Source organism: Ursus americanus, chromosome 31 (genome assembly GCF_024610735.1).
Source record: "Ursus americanus isolate L20-20 chromosome 31, mUrsAme1.1.p, whole genome shotgun sequence".
Lineage (NCBI taxonomy): Eukaryota > Metazoa > Chordata > Mammalia > Carnivora > Ursidae > Ursus > Ursus americanus.
The window spans coordinates 11,754,356-11,769,584 of record NC_142157.1 but is presented as its reverse complement, the minus strand read 5'-3'; the positions used below and the strand labels follow the sequence as shown (position 1 = coordinate 11,769,584).

At 38.6% G+C, this 15,229-nt stretch overlaps 1 protein-coding gene across 16 annotated transcripts in view; it reads left to right on the top strand.

Moving 5' to 3' along the window:
• ANKRD26 (ankyrin repeat domain 26) overlaps positions 1–11,392 on the top strand; it is a 124,137-nt gene extending 112,745 nt beyond the window's left edge. For 15 of the 16 annotated variants that reach the window (XM_087857588.1, XM_087857589.1, XM_087857587.1 and 12 more), the window contains 2 exons: positions 6,446–6,491; positions 7,619–11,392. In XM_087857588.1, the coding sequence (XP_087713714.1) occupies positions 6,446–6,491; positions 7,619–7,755 (183 nt within the window). In that variant the 3' untranslated portion in view covers positions 7,756–11,392. The remainder of the gene's footprint in view (positions 1–6,445; positions 6,492–7,618) is intronic. The other variant, XM_087857590.1, reaches the window with a different exon arrangement.
• Positions 11,393–15,229: the final 3,837 nt, after the last annotated feature.

Sequence of the window (15,229 nt, the reverse complement as noted above, 5' to 3'; positions counted from 1 at the left end):
TAGTTGAGGGTCCATTTCTGGAGTCTCTATTCTGTTTCATTGACCAAAGAAACAATGTTTTTGTGCCAGTACCATACTGTCTTGATGATTACAGCTTTGTCATAGAGCTTGAAATCCGGAATTGTGATGCCTCCAGCTTTGGTTTTCTTTTTCAACATTCCTTTGGCTATTCGGGTTCTTTTCTGGTTCCATACAAATTTTAGGATTATTTGTTCCAGCTCTGTGAAAAAAGTTGATGGTATTTTGATAGGGATTGCGTAGAAGGTATAGACTGCTCTAGGTGGCATAGCATTTTAGCAGTATTTGTTCTTCCAGTCCTTGAGCGTGGAATGTTTTTTCACTTCTTCGTGTTTTCCTCAGTTTCTCTCATGAGCGTTCTGTAGTTTTCAGAGTACAGAGCCTTTGCCTCTTCGGTTAGGTTTATTTCTAATTTCTAATCTTATGTTTTTTGGTGCAATTCTAAATGGGTTTGACTCCTTAATTTCTCTTTCTTCTGTCTCATCATTAGTCTATAGAAATGCAAGTGATGTCTGTGCACTGATTTTCTATCCTGCCAGTTTGCTGAATTCATCTATGGGTTCTAGCAATTTTGGGGTGGAGTCTTTTGGGTTTTCCCCAGAGTATTACGTCGTCTGCGAAGAGTGAGAGTTTGACTTCTTCTTTGCGGATTCGGATGCCTTTTATTTCTTTTTGTTATCTGATTGCTGAGGCTAGGACTTCTAGTACTATGTTGAACAACAGTGGTTTGAGTGGACATCCCTGCCGTGCTCCTGACCTTAGGGAAAAAAGTCCTTGGTTTTTCCCCATGGAGAATGATATTCCCTGTGGGCTTTTTGAAGATGGCTTTTATGATATTGAGGTTCTGTTCTCTCTATCCCTGCACCGTGAAGAGTTTTAATCAAGAAAGGATGCTGAACTTTGTCAGTTGCTTTTTCTGTGTCTATCAAGAGGATCATGTGGTTCTTGCCCTTTCTTTCATTAACGTAGTGTATCACATTGATTGATTTGCGGATGTTGAACCACCCTTGCAGCCCAGGAATAAATCCCACTTGGTTGTGGTGAGTAATCCGTTTAGTGTACCGTTGGATCCTGTCGGCTAGTATCTTGGTGAGAATTTTTGCATCCGTGTTCGTCAGGGATATTGGTCTGTAATTCTCCTTTTTGGTGGGGTTTTTGTCTGGTTTTGGGATCAAGGTAATGCTGGCATCATAGGAAGAGTTTGGAAGTTTTCCTTCCATTTCTATTTTTTTGAAACAGCTTCAGAAGAATAGGTATTAATTCCTCTTTAAATGTTTGGTAGAACTCCCCAGGGAAGCCATCGGCCTTGGAGCTTTGTTGAGATTTTTTGATAACTGCTTCAATTTCCTTGCTGGTTACAGGTCTGTTCAGGTTTTCTGTTTCTTCCTGTTTCAGTTTTGGTAGTTTATACGTCTCTAGGAATGCATCCATTTCTTCCAGATTGCCTAGTTTGTTGGCCTATAGTTGTTTCTACTATGTTCTTAAAATTGTTTGTATTTCCTTGGTGTTGGTTGTGATCTCTCCTCTTTCATTCGTGATTTTATTTATTTGGATCCTTTCTCTCTTCTTTTTGCTAAGTCTGGCCAGGGGTTTATCGATCTTACTAATTCTTTCAAAGAACCAGCCCCTAGTTTCGTTGCTGTGTTCTACTGTTCTTTTGGTTTCTATTTCATTGATTTCTGCTCTGGTCGTTATTAAGTCTCTTCTCCTGCAGTGTTTAGGCTTTATTTGCTGTTCTTTCTCCAGCTCCTTTAGGTGTAAGGTTAGGTTGTGTATTTAGGACCTTTCTTGTTTCTTGAGAAAGACCTGTATTGCTACATGCTTCCCTCTGAGGACCGCTTTTGCTGCATCCCACGGGTTTTGAACAGTTGTGTTTTCATTTTCCTTTGTTTCCATGAATTCTTTTAATTCTTCTTTAATTTCCTGGTTGACCCATTCATTCTTTAGTAGGATGCTCTTGAACCTCCACGTATTTGTGTCCTTCCAAATTTTTTCTTGTGACTGAGTTCAAGTTTTAAAGCATTGTGTTCTGAAAATATGCATGGCATAATCTCCGTCTTTTTGCTCTGGTTGAGACCTGATTTGTGACCCAGTGTGTGATCTACTCTGGACAGTGTTCCATGTGCACTTGAGAAGAATGTGTATTCTGTGGCTTTAGGATGAAATGCTCTGAATATATCCGTGAAGTCCATCTGGTCCAGTGTGTCATTCAAAGCCCTTGTTCTTTGTTATCTTTTACTTAGGTGATCTATCCATTGCAGCGGGTGGGTCGTTAAAGTCCCCTACCTACTATTATTGTATCATCATTGATGTGTTTCTTTAATTTTGTTATTAATTGGTTTATATAATAGGCTGCTCCCATGTTAGGGGCATAAATATTTACAATTGTTAGATCTTCTTGTTGGATAGACCCTTTAATTGTGATAGTGTCCTTCCTCATCTCTTATTACAGTCTTTGGTTTAAAATCTAATTTGATATAAGTTAGCTTTCTTTTGATGTCCATTAGCATGATAAATGGTTTTGCACCTCCTCACTTTCAATCGGGAGGTGTCCTTGGGTCTGAAATGAGTCTCTTGCAGAGAGCATATCGATGGGTCTTGCTTTTTTATCCAATCTGATACCCTGTGTCTGTTGATTGGGGCATTTGGCCCATTTACATTCAGGGTCACTATTGAAAGATATGTATTTAGTGCCATTATATTATCTGTAATGTCACTGTTTCTGTATATTGTCTCTGTTCTGGTCTGTGTTACTTTGCGGCTCTCTCTTTGCTTAAAGGATCCCCTGTAATATTTCTTGCAGGGCTGGTTTAGTGCTCACAAATTTTTTAGGTTCTGTTTGTCCTGGAAACTCTGTATCTCTCCTTCTATTTTGAATGACAGCCTTGCTGGATAAAGTGTTCTTGGCTGCATATTTTTACCATTTAGCACATTGAATATATCATGCCAGTCCTTTCTGGCCTGCCAGCTCTGTGTGGACAGGCCTGCCCACCAGCCTTATGTTTTCACCCTTGTCGGTTAAGGACCTCTTGTCCCGAGCTGCTTTCAGGATTTTCTCTTTGTCTCTGAAATTTGCAAGCTTCACTACTGTATGTCGAGGTGTTGACCTGTTTTTATTGATGTTGGAGGGGGTTTTCCGTGCCTCCTGGATTTGAATACCTGTTTCCTTCCCAGATTAGGGAAGTTCTCTGCTATAATTTCTCAAATATACCTCCTGCCACCCCCTCTTTCCTCTTCTTCTGAGATCCCAATTATTCTAATATTGTTTTGCTTTATGGTATCACTTATCTCTCGAATTTTCCCCTCGTGATCCAGTAGTTTCTCTTTTTTCTCAGCTTCTTTATTCTCCCTCATTTTGTCTTCTATATCACTACTTCTCCTTTCTGCCTCATTTACCCTAGCAGTTACAGACTCCAATTTTTAAAATTTTAAATATATAATTTTTGTTAGTTAATTATAGCTCAATAAGTCTGGAAAAGATAAGTAAATAATGTTTTATTTCACCTTACGCATTATGTATGTGATAAGTTTTTTAAAATTTCTGTTCAGTTAGTTGACACGATATATCAGTAGTTACATATGTAGTGTTCAGTTAAATATCAGTTGTATTTAACTCCCAGTGCTCTACACATCATGTACCCTCCTTCATGCCCCATCACCCAGTTACCCCAACCTCCACTCACCTCCCCTCCAGCAAACCTCAGTTTGTTTCCTGTAGTTAAGAGTCTCATGGTTTGTCTCCCTCTCTGTTTTCTTGCCATTTAGTTTTCCCTCCCTTCCCCTATGATCCTCTGCACTGTTTCTCATATACCATATATGTAGGAAACCATATGATAATTGTCTTTCTCTGATTGTCTTATTTCTCTCCGGATAATACCCTCCATTTCCATCCACATCAATGTAAATTGTAACATTTTGTCCTTTTTGATGGCTGAGTAATATTCCAGTGTGTGTGTGTGTGTGTGTGTGTGTGTGTGTGTGTGTGTGTGTGTGTATGTATTTATATATATCACATCTTTATCCATTCATCTGTTGATGGACATATGGGCTGTTTCCACCGTTTGTCTGTTGTGGACATTTCTGCTATAGACATTGGTGTCCAGGTACCCCTTTGGATCACTGTGTTTGCATCTTTGCGGTGAATACCTTGTAGTACCATTACTGGGTCAGAGGGTAGCTCTATTTTTACCGTCTTGAGGAACCTCCATACTGTTTTCCCGAGGTAGAGCCTCCATTTATGATTGCATCTCATTACTGGACTTTTGATTTCAACTTAAGATTTTAGTTCTTTTATTTCTCCAGACAGGGATTCTCTAGTGTCTTCTGCACTTTTTTCAACCCCAGCTCTTTACAGTTACTATTTTGAACTCTAGTTCCACCATCTTACTTATATCCATACTGATTAGGTCCCTGACAGTCAGTACTGCCTCTTGTTCTCTTATTTGAGGTGAGTTTTTCCATCTAGTCATTCTGTCCATAGAAGAATAGATGAATGAGAGCACAAAATACTAAAATAGCAACAATGACCCCAGAGATATATATACTCCTAATAAATCAGAAGAGACCTGAAACCAAATAAATAAATTAATTAAATAAATATTAAAAAAGAGAAAGAATATAATCAGGTGATGAGGACAGAGTAATACACTAGACTCTGGGTGTATTTTGGTCTGTTTGTTAGGAGAAACTACATCCTAAAATTGTAAAGAAAGAAAAACATATATATGCAAAAATAAAGTTAAATACAATGAAAGGAAAGAATGTAAGTATAAAAATGAAAATTTAAAAAGTAGAAAAAAAAACGAGTTGCTAAAATAAATTGTTTGGAAAGGAAAAAGAAAATTAAAATGGAAAGATTAAGGAATCATGAGAAAAAGCCAGGAGTTCTTTATAGTATTTTCCCCTAGCGCTGGAGTTCTGCAGTTCCGTGTGATCGGTAAACTTGGTCTTACTGGGATGTTCTTGCTGATTTTCTGAGGGAAGGGCCTGTTGCGCTGATTCTCAGGGGTCGTTTCCCCGGCTGTATTGCACTGCCCTTGCCAGGGGGGCCGGGCTGAGTCATCTGCTCCGGATTGCTCTATGTGGCTTTTGTTCCCTGAAGGCTTTCCGCACCACTTTAGAGGATGAGAATGGAAATGTCAGCCTCCCAGTGTCCAGCCCTGGAGCTGGATGCTGGCACCCTCTACTCTTCAGTGTGCCCTCACGGAGAAGCTGTCAAACACTTCTGTCTCCCTGGTTTCTGTCTGCACTCTGTGTACCCCCAGCCTGTGACCGAGCATTTTTATCTCAGCCCCGCCACGCACTTTGGAGTTTCCAAACTTTGTTACCTCCTGTGGCATGCATTCACACCACTCCTCCAGGGGGTGGGAGGGAAGTCTTGCCCTGGTTCTGCCGCTTGTTGGGCCACCACTCTGAGAGCAGTCGCCCAACCCTTGGCAGTTCGTGGTTTATGGCAACACCCAGCTGAAAGCCCCCTCCTCCGCTCACTGGTTGCCTCCGGCTTCCCTGCTCAGATGCCTGGGAACTCTCCCACACTCAGACAGCCGTGTTCTTTCTGTGATTCCAGGGATCCTGAGCCCAGGCTGTCCCACCTAGGATTCCACCCTGCTTCTCCACCTGAGTGCCTTTCAAGCAGGGATATCCCTCACCAGAGCCAACTTCTAAAAGTTCCGATTTGCACGCGACTGCTATATCACTTTCTGAAAGCTGGCTTGTGGATGCTCCCTCCCCTTACGGTTTATCTTCCCATATATCCCCTCGCATTCGCATCTCCGCACCTCCTACCTTGCAGAAAGTAGTCTCTTTTCTATCTGTAGAATTGCAACAGTTCTTTTCTTAGATCTCAGGTTGAGTTCACAGGCGTTAAGAGTCATTTGAGGGGCTCCTGGGTGGCACAGCGGTTAAGCGTCTGTCTTCGGCTCAGGGCATGGTCCCGGCGTTATGGGATCGAGCCCCACATCAGGCTCCTCTGCTATGAGCCTGCTTCTTCCTCTCCCACTCCCCCTGCTTGTGTTCCCTCTCTCACTGGCTGTCTCTATCTCTCTGTCAAACAAATAAATAAAATCTTAAAAAAAAAAAGTCATTTGAAAGCCATCTAGCTGAATTCCAGGGAGTGGACGAAACTATGGTCTCCTACTCTTCCGCCATCTTCCTCCTCTTCCAGAAATTTTATATATTCAGTAGACCAGTATTAAAGGTACTTTTTATCAGATTCATCTAAATAGCATTCCATATGTTTCTTCTCAGTTACCTAAGATTAAAATAAGTATTTTATTTATGTGATTATCTTTCTATTTAAGCAATCCCTAATTTAGTTGTAATCTCTGCAAGTGTTATTTGAAGACCACATTTCATAAGGTATATATAATTCCTAAAATAATATCTCTTGTTTAACATGACATTATAAATAATATTTGACTTATTTCAGGTGCAGCAGGAGTTCGAAAAAAATATATCTAGAGAACTAGAAGCAGGTATGTTGCCAAATTTATGAATTAAGATGGTCATCGATTTCTGAAATAAACTGTGAATAGTAAATGGCATCCCTTTCCATTGTTTGGGTAATAGGTACTACAAAGTTTTTTATGTATATCTAATAAAAAATGTAAGACATAACCAAACTGAAGAACATACTTATTCCTCATTTTGTCATCATATTTCAGACTTTAAAAAAAAAAATCCCCAAATGTCTATGTATCTGTTATTATTTCTGGCTATACTCTTCCTTCACTTCTTCCATTCCTGTGGAACTGTCACCCTGAATATGTGGGCTTTCTCAAATTCTTGTTTCTGCTAGTGGTATAAGACCAAAAAAACCAGATTTGTCTTAGTAATACTTAGTGAAGCAATTATAGTTCATATTATAGTTCATATAGCTGTCACTTGACAGGTGACATTTAAATCTCCAGTGATTGATTTGTCATTGGTTGACCTTTTGCCATTGGGTAAAATTCCAAGTTCCTTACGTAGAATAAAAACACTCAGATCAATTTGGTTCTTGCCAGATTATTCAGCCTTCTCTTTTGCTGCTTACCCTACTATGCTGCTTTGCTCTAGCGCCTCTTCAGCGTAGACTGCTTGCAACTCCACAAGTGTTCTTCCTCACTCTTTGTGTATGTTCTTTGTATATGCGTCTTCCCTCTACCTGGCACCCTTTTTCCTCGTCCTTCAGGTATCAGCTTACATATCACCTCCACCAAAAAGCAGACAATATTGGTAGAAAACTAGGATGTCCCTTCTGTGTGCTCTTACAGTGTCTTATTTTATACCTGTCATGGTATATTCAACGCTGCAAATTGCCTGTTAGATTTTTCAGTTCATAGTATATGATTGTTCAGGGGTGGGCTCTGTCATCACCTTGTCATTTCCTCTTGTAATGAGAAAACCAGAAGCTCTGATATTTGTCCACAATAGCAATTAACTCAGTGGGAACCATGAGCAAAATATATTTAAAAGGAATCTTGTATTTTATATTGTAGCTGTATGTAGATATTTTTCATTATTCTTAACACTCATAAAGCTTCAACTTTGTTTTTTACTAACTTGTAGTTAACCACGAAGTATTTTAGATAAAGAATAGAATTCTTTTTTTTTTTTTCAGCTGCTGCTGAATTTGAATCAGACTCATCCTATTATACCTCCTCTTCAGAATTTTCTTCTGAATCACATCTAAATCAAGTTCTATGGAAAACGTCAGAAGACTTTTTACAGCATTTGAGGAGCCGTTATAGGATCTGAAAGAAAAATAGTAAAAATGTATTTACTGGATGTTTATATAACATAATTGTTTCCTATTAAACATATGCTGTGCGAAAATCTTTATTAAAGGAAAATATTTTTGAACGATGTGTGTAATGAAGGTTTACATAATATTTTAAGCTATGTTTTTTGGCACCTAATTAACTTTTAAGCAGATTTTGTACATGGAAACCAGCACTATTGGGTTTTATGTGCTTCAGGCTTCCCAAATACCAGCTTTTTAAACAGCACCCAACCAACCAAGTTGTCATTAATACTTCAGTGGTGTTAACTGATAGCTTTTTTGTATTTTCCAATTTTTATTACTACATATGGACCTAGGGATTTAGACAGACATCATTTTGATATATTGCTGCTAAGGCTATTGTCAATGTTTGTATGCATTACAATTTTTATAGTGCCATAAAACCTATGCATAATTTTAATTTTAAATACTGATTCATAGCTCTTTCCTCATGGTGAAAGAAGATTTACCTAAGGCTTTTTACCTTTTCTGTTTATTTTTTATTTACTTTTTGAGAACAGTCTTAAAATTAGAGAAAAGAAAAATTAGAGGGAAAAAAATTTTCCCCCAGAACTATTTGCAAGCAAATTGTAAAATTATGCCTGATTCCCATAGCATTTATATCTTACAAGTCAGTACATTCCACATAAATACCATACAACCCTGACAATCAGACAATGAACTCTAATACAGTTGACCCTTGAATAATGTGGGGGTTAGAGGCACTGACCCTTTGCAGTCAGAAATACATGAATAACTTTTGACTCCCAAAGCACTTAACTACTAATAATCTGCTGTCGACCGGAAAACTTACTGGTACCAGAACAGTTGATTAACCTGTGTTTTGTATGTTATATGTATTCTATACTATAATCTTACAATAAAGTAAGCTAGAGAAAAGAAAATGTTATTAAAATCATTAGGAAGAGAAAATACATTTACAATACTGTCATGTATTTATTGAAAAAAATCTGCATATAAGTGCACCCATTCAAACTGTGTCAGCTATACATTTTTTTAAGATTTTATTTCTTTATTAGAAAGAGAGAGAGACAGCGAGAGCACAAGTAGGCAGAGCGGCAGGCAGAGGGAGAGGGAGAAGCAGGCTCCCTGCTGAACAGAGAGCCTGATGCAGGTCTTGATGCCAGGACTCTGGGATCATGACCTGAGCCAAAGGCAGATGCTTAACCCACTGAGCCACCCAAGCACCCTATACATTCTATCATTTAATCCTCATATTCTTTTTAAGTCTTGTTACTTGTCTGTAATATCCTTTCTAGCAAGGTCCTGTTCAGAGCCATGTATTTAATTCAGATGTTGTGTGTCTTATCTCTTTCAGTTTAGAAGGGTTCCAAGGAAGTCTTTCCTTGATTTTCATGACTTTTAATCTTTTGAAGAGTTAATTCCAGTAATGTAGAATGTCTTTCAGTGTGGGTTTTTCTTGTTTCCTTATGATAAAGTTCAGATCAGGGACATCTGGGTGGCTCAGTTGGTTAAGCAGCTGCCTTCGGCTCAGGTCATGATCCCAGGGTCCGAGGATCAAATCCCGCATCAGGCTCCTAGCTCAGTGAGGAGCCTGCTTCTCCCTCTGCCTACTGCTCCCCCTGCTTGTATTTTCTCTCTCTCTCCTTTCTCTTTCTGACAAATTTAAAAAAATCTTTAAAAAAATTCAGATCATACATTTTTAGCAAGAGTATGACTGAAGTGGCCCTCTACTCTTCTCATTGCATCCTATCATGTGACCTGCAATTTTGATTTGTCCCATTGTTGGTGATGTTAATGTTGATCCCTGGAGGTAGTATCTGCCAGGTTTCTCCTCTGGAATGTTAACTTTCTACTTTACAATTCATTAGTATTTTATGCGGAAGTACTTTGAGACATGTAACTATCTCCTTTCTCAGACACTCTGTGCCAGGCCACCTCTTCTGCAGATTTACTGCCCCCACAGGCTCTGAAAACCCATGCTGGGCTGTTCTTTCCCTTCAGTCTGTGATACCACATTCTATGTTGTCGACCTTTCAGGGATGTTCCAACGCTGTGCAGGGTGGCTCTCCCACATTTATGCCTTCCCCATTCTCTCCAGGCTCCAACACCTCACTGTGGGCCACCAGGCTCCCTGTTCCTGTTTCTATGCTTTTGAACTGAAAATTTGGGAATAGAAAGAAGAAAGGGGGAAAGGGCTCCATAGGTCTTTTATAGTCAACTTGTCAAGCTTTACAAAGCAAAGATTCTGATTGGAATTGCATTGAATCTATAAATAGTTTATAGGGAAAAGACATTTAGAATACTGAGTTTTCCAAACAATATTTTAATTGATTAACTCTCAATGTTTATAAATTTTTCTATAAAGGTCTTATAGATATTTTTTAGATTTATTCCCAGTTATTTGATACTTTTGATCCTATTATAAATAAGTAAAAATCAACTTCATTTCCTGTTGCTAACTTATAGAAATAAAATTATTTTGCATATTGAGCTTAAATTCACCCGTCTTGCTAAACTGTCTTATTATATCGTTTCTCACAGTTCTGGAGGCTGGGAAGTCCAAAATCAAGGCACTGGCAGATTCAGTGTCCAGTGAGGGCCTGCTTCCTGGTTCATGGATGCTGGTCTTCCTCCTGTTTCCTCAGAAGGCACAGGGCCAAGGGAGCTCTCTCAGGACTCCTTCATAAGGGCACTAATCCCATTCATGAGGGTTCCACCTTCATGACTTAATCACTTCCCAAGCCCCCACCTCCAAATACTATTACATTGAACATTAAGATTTAACACATGAATTTGGGAGTGAGGGGACAGAGATATTCAGTCTATAGCAACGCTGTTCCTTGTTCTCGGCCATGTAGGCTTCCTCAATATGGCTGCTTGCTTCATGAGGCCAAGAAGAAGAATTTTGCTGCAGAGGGCTGAGTCTATTATTATTACATTAACAAAGTTCCCTTAGACTACTAGTTTTCTAAATTTTATCATGAATGAATGTTGAATGATAATAGATGTTTATTTTGCATATATTGAGATGATAATTTTTAAAAATTTTGTCAATGTGGTGAGTTACATTATGTGCTCATGTTAAACCAACCTTGCATTTCTCAAGTAAACTGAATTCAGTTGTGATTTCATTTGTTTGTTTCATACGTTGCTACTCTTGATATGCTAATATTTTGGTGAGGATTTTCTCCTCTCTGTTCATGGATAATGATAATACAAGGAATTTTGAATACTTTTAACTCCATTTACATGGCTCCAAACTTAGGTGTATTGTTGCTTTGTGTTTTAATTCCATCTTGTATCTTTAAAAAATACTCGACATTTTTATAACTTTGTCAATGTCCATTTAAATTGAACTACATATTTAATTATTTTTCTTCTCTCCTTGCATCTCAGAATTTCTACTGGTATTATTTTTCTTCTGTTTGTTTATGTACATACTTTAAAATTTTCATGAGTAGAACTGCCAGGTAATGAATCTCTGTTTAAAAATGTCTTTACTGGGTGTTATATGCAAACAATGAATCATGGAACACTGCATCAAAAACTGAGGATGTACTGTATGGTGACTAACATAACATAAAAAATTATTATTAAAAAAATAAATAAAAATGTCTTTATTGGGCACCTGGGTGGCTCAGTTGATTGTCTGCCTTTGGCTCAGGTCATGATCCCAGGATCCTGGGATCGAGCCCCACTTTAGGCTCACTGCTCAGCGTGGAGTCTGCTTCTCCCTCTCTCTCTGCCCTTCCCCCCACTTTTGCTTTTTCTCTCCCTCTCTCTTCTCTCTCACTCTTTTTCAAATAAATAAATCAAGTCTTTAAAAAATAAATAAAATGTATTTGCTCTTACTCTTGATATCTCTTACTCTTGATACATATTTTCACTGCATACAGAATCCTAGCTGAGTAGTTATTTTCTTTGATCATACAGAAAATGTCATTCCACTGTCCTTCATAATTGCTCTTTAGAAATGAGCTGTCTACCTGTTTCTCCTTTGAACATAATCTGTTCCCCACTCTGCTCCTGTTCCCCACAATTTTTGGTTACTTTAAGGATTTTACTTTTAGTAAAATCTTTTTTTGTTTGTTTGTTTACTGTAGCTATGCTGTTGGATGTCTAGATTTGGATGGCTTATTATTTATCTTAATATTAATGTTCTGTAACTAGAATTCCATTTACAACAGCTCCAAAACCCATAATATACCTAGGAATAAACCTAACCAAAGAGCAAAAGATCTATACTCTAGAAACTACAGAACACTCATGAAGGAAATTGAGGAAGACGCAAAGAAATGGAAAAACATTCCATGCTCATGGGTCGGAAGAATAAACACTGTTAAAATGTCTATGCTGTCCAGAGGAATTTACACTTTCAAAGCAATCCCTATCAAAATACCATTGACTTCACAGAGCTGGAACAAATAATCCTAAAATTTGTATGAACCAGAAAAGACCCCAAATTGCCAGGAGAATGTTGAAAAAGAAAACCAAAGCTGGGGGCATCACAATGCCTGACTTCAAGCTATATTACAAAGCATAGTCATCAAGACATTATGATATTGGCACAAAAACAGCCATATAGATCAATGGAACAGAATAGAGACCCCAGAAATGGACCCTCAACTCTATGGTCACCTAATCTTCGACAAAGCGGGAAAGAACATCCAATGGAAAAAAGACAGTCTCTTCAATAAATGGTGCCGGGAAAACTCAACAACCACATGCAGAGGAATGAAACCAGACCATTCTCTTACACCATACACAAAGACATAATGGGTGAAAGACCTCAATGTGAGACAGGAATCCATCAAAATCCTAGAGGAGAACATAGGCAGTAACCTCTTTGACATTGGCCGCAGCAACTTCTTTCAAGACACGTCTATAAAAGCAAGGGAAAAAAAGCAAAAATGAACTTTTGGGACTTCATCAAGATAAAAAGCTTTTGCACAGCAAAGGAAACACTCAACAAAACTAAGAGGCAATCCACAGAATGGTAGAAGATATTTGCAAATGACATTTCGGATAACAGGCTGGTATCCAAGATCTATGAAGAACTTCTCAAACTCAATACCCAAAAAACAAACAATCCAGTCAAGACATGGGCAGAAGACACGAACGGACATTTCTCCAAAGAAGACCTGAGAATGGCTAGCAGACACATGAAAATTGTTCAACATCGCAAGCCGTCAGGGAAATACAAATCAAAACCACAATGAGATACGGCCTTAACACCAGTTAGAATGGCCAAAATGAACAAGACAGGAAACAACAAGTGTTGGTGAGGTTGTGGAGAAAGGGGAAACCTCCTACACTGTTGGTGGGAATGCAAGCTGGTACAGTCACTCCCGAAAACAGTATGGAGTTTCCTCAAGATGTTAAAAATAGAGCTACTCAACGACCCAGCAATTGCTACTAAAAAATACTACTAGGTATTTTGCCCAAAGTTACAGATGTAGTGAAAAGAAAGGGCAGATGCACCCCAATGTTCATAACAGCAATGTTCACAATAGCCAAACTGTGGAAGGAGCTGAGATGCCCTTCAGTAGACGAATGGATAAAGAAGATGTGGTCCATATGTGTAGTAGAGATGACAGCTGAGATAGAAAGACACAAACACACTGCTCAATGATCAGTTGTGGAAGCTGAGACTGATAAAATATGTGTTCACTCAGATTATTTTCCTGTTAAGACCTCCAGCTGCTATTTTGGCAATACTTTATATTGGGCTGATGACACAATGGAGAAACATAAATTATTGGCACTGAATTTCAGTGCTACAGAAACAGCCACAGGCAAGGATGTTAAATAAGTGAAGATTTGTGATCACATTGCCATCTGTTTTCCTGTTGTGGCATCATCAGAAGCCTCAATTCCTGACATCATGTGTTTTCACAGCAAGAAGTTTCCAGTATTTAGAAATATACCATGTACATCATACTTTATAGTAGCTTGGAAAATTCTCACCCAGATATTACCAAATGCCAAATGTCTCTCCATGCTTGCTGTTATCTCCCCATAGTCAGGATCAGTTCTAGCTGAAGTGCTGACCTTAGCTGCTAAGGAAGTAGGCTGGGGGTGAGGCACTCTTCTCTCCCTCTTTGCTGCTCTATGGCAAAAGGTAGAATGCTGCCAGGCACTTACTTTTCTCCCATCTCTAGAGGAACTCTTGAGAGAAATGCTCACTGACTTTGCTCACCTCTGAGATGCCATATTCCTATGGCCAAAGCCAGTCTGAATTTTTTACAGCAGTTACTGCATAATGGTCACAATCATATCCAGATCCACATTCTCAATCTTAGCCAGGTTTTATAGAAATCATGCCTGATAGCACCCAATAGATCTGTTATTGGTTAAAAGTAATGAATTTGAAAAATAAATTTAGCTTGCTCTCTTTTTCAAGAAAATACACTGGCAAATCCTCTTGTCTTCATATTTCAGGCATGTGGCCACCCCTCTTGCTATGTTAGAAGTCAATGTTCCAGAATGTCAACTTTCACAAATTCCTATGTGTAGAGCAATGAGGGAACTCTTTAAAGTAAACGGGGTACATGTTGTATCAAGGAGGTTCCCTGTCTTTGGATTTGAAACTGTGAAGTTTATTGTACAGAAAGGAAGTTGCTCTGTTGCAATTCTTTTGCGACAAAATCCAACTTCTGAGCAGTTGAAAGAAATGCAATTTCTGGAAAGTCAGAATGAAGGAAACAGGATTATCAGCCTTTGGTGTAATGTCGGTTTTCATTCTGAGATGGAAAAGGCAATAAATGCAATAGGAAATATCTTCTCAAAGAATGAAATCTAAAGTGTATTACATAATGTTGCAGTCTTGGGTAATGGGCCCCTTAGGGCTTTCATTGTGTCTCAATTTGAGAAAGTGTTAAATCCCAAAATATCTGGAAAGTAAATGTTCACCTTGGAATCAGAGGGCAGGGACTTGATTATTTTGTGTGCTGTTCATCTGTTTCTGCCTGTATTGGGAATGCAATGCAAGCCAACTATACTGCTGCTAAATCTTCGCTAGATGTGTTCTGTCACTACCATGGGAACTATGGGCTCAGCGGACAATTAACTTGGGGAGCCTTGAATTTTGGATTGCTGCTAAACAAACACCATCTTCAAAGTGTTTAGCCACCAAAGGAGTACTTACTCTTCAACCATCAGAAATCCAAGAGCGCCTTGAAAAAATGTTTAATACTGAATAAATCTCAACAAGCTATAATCAAATTTAATTTCAGGGAGTTACAAGAAAACTTTCCCCAAATTCCATCTCTCAGAATTGATTTCCCAAAAGCTTTCCAAGATGAATTCAATTTTCTGGAAGATTCTTGCATGGCTTATCCTCATTCTCCATCTCAGATATCAACAGATGAGTACATTACTTCTTTAGCTAATAAATTCATGAATACGAAACCTGAAGAGTTTACAACGTCCATATTGCTTACATCATTAGGCATTGACTCATTA